Source organism: Gobius niger, assembly GCF_951799975.1.
Source record: "Gobius niger genome assembly, chromosome: 13".
NCBI lineage: Eukaryota > Metazoa > Chordata > Actinopteri > Gobiiformes > Gobiidae > Gobius > Gobius niger.
Window position 1 is genome coordinate 3,864,868 of NC_136864.1, and position 8,701 is coordinate 3,873,568.

Below are 8,701 nucleotides of genomic sequence, written 5' to 3' on the forward strand. Positions count from 1 at the left end.
TCTCTCTGTGTCTGGTGGACTTCACCAAACCCAGCTTTATCCACTGATAATGACTAGAAACAATAACTAAATCTGAGTTTCATATAGTGAGGCAGGAAACGATAAATGATATTTGAGAAGACCATCTAATACAATCCCACTCGAACACGACCCAAAAAACAACTAAATCAGAAAGATAAGTTAGATTTATGTTTAATATGCAACTGTTTCAAGTCAAAAACAAATAATTCAAACACAAATGCAATGATACGATCAGAAATTCTGATCTGAATTTCATTTCATTTAAAAAGGTAATGTGAAATGAAAAAACTGCAATGATACAAACTGTAACAGCCTTTAGGTCCCACTTAATGTCACCCCCCTTTTTCAGACCAGGGTCAGTAACTGACCCAATCTGGCTTTTAATACTTATAACTCACTGAATTATGCCAGGATGTAATACTATGTTTTAAACTATTTAATCTTTCTGTGAAGCACTTTGGTCTTTCTGTGTGTCACTGTTGGAAAGTCGAAAGGCTTTTACAGGCTGGTCCACTCTGGGATATGTTTAATTCTAGTAATTTGTGTCTTTTAAAGCTTTGACAGTTGCAGAAACACACAAACCATAATCATTAGTATTGATGCTGACTTCCTTCACTAAAGGCTAAAGACGTCTTGGAAAATGTTTGACTGTAAAGTCATGTCTCTGTGTTTCTTCATGGAGAAACTGTGTCTCTTCATCACACAAACAAAGGAACATCAGACCAGAGCGATGATATTTTATTGAATCGTTTTATGGCCAGGTGGATGTGTCGACTGCACATGACCACTGGGGGGCACATGGGGGCACATTGGGGGGATCTAGCACAGGTTCATCATGGCCTTAGTGGCCGTGTGGCAGTACTGCCGTCTCCACAGACTGTACTGCTGTCCCCCGGCTCTCACCATGTCCCCGACCGTCACAGCCCCACCGAAGCACAGGGTGTCCCCGCCCCTCTTCTGCAAGAGAAAAACACACACTGGCTTAAGTTCTTAGTTTCTGAAGCTTAGCTTGCACTAAAGTGAGAGCTAAAACTGATTTGTCAGACAGTTGCAGCTTCTTTTTGATACTTGTGGCACAAGATTTTGTTCACAAACACCTTTTTCAAAGTGTGACTGTGATCAAGGCCGGTTTTATGAAGGGGCTTACAGGGGCTAAGCCCGGGGGCCCAGCAGGTTGACGGGCCTGTGGGCATACGGAGAACAATGTGTGCTCAATGCGGGCTGTAAACTACTGTAGTTTCCTCTCTCTTTGCAGACTCCCTCACATTTATCAGATGATTTTTTTTATACCCGAGAATGAACCAGGTCTAAACCACCACTAAGCCAGGACTAAGCCAGGACTAAGCCAGGACTAAGCCAGGACTATACCAGGTCTAACCAGGACTACAGGTCTAAACCAGCTCTGGACAAGGTCTGAGCCATTTTCATTAAGTTGACACTGGGAAAAAATATGTTCGCTTGGTAAAGTGCATGCACCAAAATGCACCATTAAAATAAGAAAGATCTCTGTGGGAGGACCCCCAAACCCCCCTTTTAAATGAGTCCCCCCACCAGTCTGGCAGCGTTAAAAGGTTCTTCCTCGAGGGCCACGGAGCTCAAAGTTTTCACAAATTTGTCTTTTTTTTTTTAAACTAGTACTTTGTTTAAGAAGTTACTTCTGCATGTTCAAATTTGAAAAAAAAAATCATTCATTTGTCCTTCATTGTAGAGAGAGAGAAATCCGACCGACAGACAGACAGACAGACAGACAGACAGACAGACAGACAGACAGACAGACAGACAGACAGACAGACAGACAGACAGACAGACAGACAGACAGACAGACAGGATATGTACAGATGTTGTTAAGGCGTTATATAAATAAATATTGATTGATTAAGGGGGCCCTGATAAAACTTTAGCCCCGGGGCCCATTTTACTTGAATACGGCCCTGATTGTGATCCAATGGTCCAATTGTAATTCTAAATTCTTAAAAAGAACCTTTTTAAGTCTTTTGAACGGCTCTTTGAAATGAACGGATCCCGAAGACTTGGCTCCCAGTAACGAGCCGTCAATCCTAGAGATGCACCGATACCACTTATTCTAAAACCGAGTACAAGTACGAGTACTTTGATTTAAGTACTTGCCGATACCGAATACCGATACGAGTCCAAGGCATTTTCTTCAACATTCTTTTTGATGTGAATAGACGGTTTATAGACTGTCTTTTTCACAGCAGATTGGTTAGTGTTTAGTTAGTTTACTCATTAACATTTCCTTGAGTAAAGTAGGCGACACTTTTAATATAAGAGAAGTTATATCAGAATTGAACAGATGCCATTTTTTTTAAATTTTACATTAAATATTCTAATTATTTTTCATTGCACTGTCCATAGACAGAACAGCTCATGTCCTAAAGCTCCTCAATGCTTGTGCTTTATTCATTTATCTATTTTTATTTAACAAAAGTATTGAGATTATTACTTATTACTGCAGATAAACGGTCTCTTCTCTCCTTTACTTCAGCTCCGTGTGGATTTTCTCGTGTGTTTATAGTAACTTATCCAGTAGCTTCAGCATTTTGATTGTTTTGCTGCAGCTCATTTTGGCTCAATATAAACATGCTGTATCTCTTTAATTTGGATTTCGAAGGCTTTTTTAGTCGCTGGGTTAGTTTTTTTCAGATGAATAAGCTCCTGGGCATAAAACGGCGTAAGAATCACCAGAACTGTTAGCCGCCAGTTAGCAGCCGGTTTCCATGTTTCACTTTTAGCTTTCACTTCTCAGTTCATACTTTAGTTCACTTTCGACATTCGGTTCACCGCTCTCGTTTGTTTGCGTCAGTTTGCTCACATTAGCCGGAACTACAGTGTCCATTAGGTTTTGTATGACAAACACAGGAAACAAAGAGAAGCCAGACAGCAGCGACCAGGTCCACCGCCACACGCGTGAGGGCCCCAGCGAACCCGGACCACGCCCTGGACACAGCCCATCCAGGCCAGGTGGTGCCAGTGTGGAAAACCAAGGTCAGCCAGGGGGATTTTATGCCATTTTTGGGGCTGGCACCATCTACCGTTCCAATGTTTGAATAGAATACAGACATTCATTAAATAAAGTTGACCGTGCCACACATGACATGGTCCTGGTTTAGCCCTATTTTAGAACCAGTTTTATGGCTGAGTGCAGGTTTAGTCTTGGTTCAGTTCTAGTTTATTCCTTTCTTGCTTAGGCCTTGGTAAGTCTGGGCTTAGTCCTGGTTTAGCCCTGATTTAGTCCCTGCTTTAGGTCTCGTCAAGAGGAGAGTTACCTTCCATCCGCTCCTCATGTGAGCGGCGTCTGTGACCACAGTGTCCGAGGCGCTGCCGTAGTCTCGGCCTTTGTGGATCAAGAATTTGCGACCGTCTGGCAGAGTCACCCTGAGGAGAGCACAATGTGGGGGTTACTAAAGCAGCCACACCTCGGTCAGAATGTCCCAGGGCGTAATGGTGGATCAAATGATGAATGCACCAGATGTCAAACAGACATGTGTTTCTGTGTGATGTTTTCAGACAGGACAATGTGGCGTCTCTCACTCTGACCTTCCTTGATCTGAATGTGAAAGTATGCAACTACTTCCACCTAAAAGAAGGAGCACTAAAAATGTAAATCGTTAAATGTAGTCCCAACACATTGTGATGTTTAGCCAAGCAGCACGAGCCATTGTGATAAATATACTGTGATTCCCCATAAACATTTCTACTGATCTGTCTCATTTACACTGGACCAGTGCCCTAATGCAAATAGCCTGGACACGCCCCTGGTCACACTGACCTGACTCCGCTGTGGGTGCCAATGTAGGGCAGGGTGGGCATCCATGATGGCAGGCCTTCTTTACGACGGACGAATTTCTCAGCTACCATCACTGGAGTGTTATAGAGCTCTCTGAGCTCTGTGATGGTCATGTCCCTCTTTTCTGAAACAAGACGACACAAAGTTTAGCCTGGTCTTGGTTTAGCCTGGTACTTACCATCCCCCAGACCAGGGTGTTAGGGTGAGGATGAGGGTGAAGTGTTTCTCTCACTCGGATCTTATACATACTTTACAAACTAGAAGTTCTTGGCTTTCAAATGCGGCATCACACTGGCATATAGGCTGTAAGCTCTCCTTCAGTTCAGTTCAGTTTATTCGGTCAAAATTATGACAAAAGATTTACATTCAGTTAAGTATACTTCTTCATAACATAACATACAAAATGACCGAAAAGGTATAGGCTGAAGCTAATGCTTATTTTGCCTGCCCTTGTTTTTTTAAACTTACAGGACGTGTTTTTGTTAAACATTCTAACATAACATCAGATATTCAAAAGGATTTTATTTTATTATTATTAATGTTTTTTTTTTCTTTCTTTCTTTCTTTTTTTTAAAGTAAGTTGACAGTCTTAAACAACTCTCCTGTCAATACGCTTTGGGATTTACATATGCATAATAGAGAAAGAGAGGGAGAGAGAGAGGGGAGAGAGATAGAGGGAGAGAGGGAGAGAAAGGGAGAGACAGAGCGCGGGAGAGAGAGAGAGAGAGAGAGAGAGAGAGAGAGAGAGAGAGAGAGAGAGAGAGAGAGAGAGCGTGTGCAGCTCCGACAGAATGTGGAGAAGTTCTGCTTCTGGCAGCAACAGCGAAAGAAAAGGAGGATAAAGAGGAGGATGAATAGGAGGATAAAGAGGAGAATGAAGAGGAGGAAAGAGCAGCGAGTGTAATAAGTTACTGTAGTTGTTTGTCTCTGAAGTGTTTCTTTTAGCAGCCTTCATGGTTTGGCATTCAAATATCATCAACAAACTAGCGTTTGTCACCATGCACAAAAAACACTTCCGCTTTACTCTCTTGGACATTCGTCAAAGGAAAAAGATGTTGTGATTTTTAATTACTACAGATTTTGATGCATCATTAATGGTTTGTAAACTTTTAGGTTTGTATTGTGCGAAAGTTTCCCTCTGCTTCTCAAAGTGGCTGCAATGCCCCGAAGCTGGTGGCCAACCGCCAATAAACTTCTAAATAATGCTAGTATGAGTAAAATAAATGTATGGTTATTTTTTCAAGCTAGTGTAGTATCCAACAAACACACTTATTTCATGTATTGTCAAGTGGGTTTTAAATCATTTCTTGTCGTTTTACTCACCTCTGACAGCGAGAACACACACGGCCAACGTCAGCACCACAGCGCAGAGACGCAGCATGGCTAGTCCTGGTTTGGTCCTGGTTTGGTCCTGGTTTGGTCCTGGTTTGGTCCTGGTTTGGTCCTGGTTTGGTCCTGGTTTGGTCCTGGTTTGGTCCTGGTTTGGTCCTGGTTTATATACTTGCTCTGTTCTTTGGGTTGGGTTGACACAAAGCCCTGGGCTCCTCCTGCCTGGATTTGTTTGGACAAAGATTTCACAACTTTATCAAAGGCACATTTGTTGTGTTGATCCAAAACAAGCTGACGTCGTGTTCGAGCAAGACACATTACGTACAATACGTGACTCTGGTCATGTAATGTGGAAGGACGGAACAAAACGCCACATCACCAAGCCATGTGTCAAATACTTTCCTTCTATGTCTTACACTGATCATTTTTATTTTCAATTTACCCCTGAATGCTCTGTTTTTCAACCATGCAGATTGGAGAGGTGGAACCTTTACTCACATAAGAGCAGCTTTTGCTTTTTAAACACATGCATCTGTGTCTACTCCTTACTTTTTCAAAAATTCATAGTGACTTTTTATGTTTTTGTTATACATGCTTGTCAGTCATGTGACCTTTGTTGTTCTGGTGGCCATTTTGAATACCAAAGTAGAACTGCGCAGTACTCAAATGTAACAATATCTCTACTCAGACCCATGTTTATGTGAAGGAACTAGTGAGTCAGTGTTTAAGATGCTCAAGATGTTAGCATGCTACCAGTTAGCATTTAGCTTCAACGGCTCAGTCCTGACCTCTCCAAGTGAAAGCCCTGAACCACAAACATCTGGCCTTGGATGCAACATGTGACAGAGGTCAGAGGTCAGAGCTGTAACTGTAGTATTTCCTCAGTGTCATTAATGTGAGCCACACATGTGTTTATCGTGTTGAAGTCATTGACAGTTGATTGACAGTTGCTAACCGGTAGCATGCAAACGTCTTGAGCAGCTTAAACACTGACTCATACTGAGACTGTCGACTTGACAAACTGTAAAAATCACAGAGAAAGAGTATCTGTTTCTCTTTGATGTGTTCATTTAGTCTTCAGAGTGAAGCAGATCTTTAGTAAATCCTGCTGTAGCTCGACAGACAGAGCTGCTACGTCTATGCCACATTTGCTGCTTATTTCACATAAACGTGTGTTTTTACTGTTTTCTTCTTGAGCAATGCTTACGAGTACCCAAAAATGCCACTGTCAATCAGTTGTCTTTCACTTTCTTCCTGAGTAGAGATATTGTTAGATGTTGTAGTACTGCATTATTCTATTTCGGTATTCAAAATGGCCGCCGGGACTATGTGTGATGTGATGTCATTGGAAACGCATGTACAGAACCGCATGTTGTTTCCTCATCCAAAGCTGAGCCTCGTATTCATGAAACAAATCCCACATGTGGTCATTAGAATGTGCTGTGTACAGCAGGTGGTCTAGTGGTTAAGGCTGCAGCACATGTGGAAAAACGCTGTTCTGTTTGAGTTCTGACTTCAACTGTTTGCTAGATGTCTCTCCTTGCTCTTCGGCCCTTTCACCAAGAGCTGTTCTTTTTTAAATCAAACATACAGGTCAAAGAATAAGTTAAGATAAAGCAGAGTTTGTGCTATTTTGTTTTATATTTTGCTGAGATCATAACACATACTAAAGGTAAAAACACAGTTTCACATGGAGCACTCTGAATACAAATACAATTATTCAGGTCATGTTTTATTGATAATCCCTCATTTATGCAAATAGAATCTGTACATAATGTCTTGTTGTAACTGTGCTTTTTATGCTCAGATTAAATGATGATTGTGAACATTTGGGACAATTTAGATCAGGGGTGCCCAAACTTTTTGTCTCTGAGGGCCCAAATGAAAAAGTGTCCATGAGTCGTGGGCCAAACATGGCGATGTCAAGCGTGACACACTTATAATCGTGTCCCTGGTAGGGTCTCCCATGGCAAACAGGTCCTCGGTGACGGGTCAGACAAGGAGCGGTTCAGAAGCCCCTTATGAGAGACCAACAGGCCCGGTCAGAACCATGAGGCCGTCCTTCTGTGGACCCACCACCTGCAGGAGGAGCCATACGGGGCGGGTGCAATGTGATTTGGGCAGCGCCAACAACTGCCCCCACGACCCGAAAAGTGGAAGAAGATGGATGGATGGGTGGATGGGTGGATGGATGGATGGATGGATGGATGGATGGATGGATGGATGGATGGATGGATGGGATGGATGGATGGATGGATGGATGGATGGATGGATGGGATGGATGGATGGATGGATGGATGGATGGGATGGATGGATGGATGGATGGATGGGATGGATGGATGGATGGATGGATGGATGGATGGATGGATGGATGGATGGATGGATGGATGGGATGGATGGATGGATGGATGGATGGATGGGATGGATGGATGGATGGATGGATGGATGGATGGATGGATGGGATGGATGGATGGATGGATGGATGGATGGATGGATGGATGGATGGATGGATGGTAGCCTATACATTTGCATTTGATTCTATCTATGCAAATACCATGCTACATTAATATAACTATGGCAAAAGCAGTTTTAGTAGAACAAAATCAACTATTGCAGGAATATAGTGCAAAATGTAAACAACACCTGTTTACTAGCCTGGCAAAAGCCAGACTGACTTTATTTATGTATTCATAAATACATATAAAGACAGTCTGGAATTGTGGTAATAGGACGCAATTTCTAAATCGAGACGGGAGGCGGGGCTAACGATCGCAGCTTGAACTAGAGTGAACCAATCAAACACAAAGCGACTTACGCTTTGCGTTCACGTCCTCCGCCATGATTGTAGTCCACACATGCAGTCGAGTAAATGCTCCAGTGAAAGCCCTCGGAGCAGCTTCTGCTGTGGCTTTAACGGCAAGTCCAGCTCATTTAAAACAGAAGAAAGGGCACTGGTAAAAGATCGCTGTGTCGCGGCCGCCGCCATCTTCACTGTTTTGGTTGCAGGAGGAGCGCAGGTGTTTATGGGAAATCCTAGCGCGGAAGATGACGCATTGTTAACTCCCGCCTCGCGCGCTATGATTGGCTCTGCCTGGTTTTGCCGGAGTCAACGAGATTCAAATCACACAATTCCAGGCTGTATCCCCATGTATCTCTGAACATGGAGGATCAGTCTGGCTCGCGCCAGGCTACCTGTTTACAGTACCTACTGTGACTTTAAATCATTTGTTTGTAAACAAAAATGTGATATTATATCATTTTGAAAATGTCAGTTCAGCATACATTATTTTATTTTAAGTACAATTTTAACTTGTACATGTCAACAACCTTTGCAATAAAGGTTGTAATGTAAAACTGGGAAAGTTGATGCTAAAACGCTCTGTGATAAACACCAAGACACCACAAGTGTTTCCTTAACTTTGCAAAAGGAGTGAAACAGCGCCCCCCTGACTCCCCCACCCCTGATTTAGATCAATCAGCGATACTCCGGAATACCCTTGAGAAGTTAGGGGGAACTTATCTCAGATTGTAAAAAAATGAAAC

General features: G+C 42.7%; 1 protein-coding gene across 1 annotated transcript; it reads right to left on the minus strand.

Moving 5' to 3' along the window:
• Window positions 1-734: 734 nt before the first annotated feature.
• Window positions 735-5,349, minus strand: LOC306972583 (uncharacterized protein). Its single transcript, XM_079569245.1, has 4 exons — window positions 5,153-5,349; window positions 3,812-3,953; window positions 3,309-3,417; window positions 735-978 (listed from the first exon to the last, which is right to left on the minus strand). Exons 1-4 carry the CDS (start codon window positions 5,208-5,210, stop codon window positions 841-843), a joined length of 447 nt encoding a protein of 148 aa, XP_079425371.1. The 5' UTR covers window positions 5,211-5,349; the 3' UTR covers window positions 735-840.
• Between the last annotated feature and the right edge of the window lie 3,352 nt (window positions 5,350-8,701).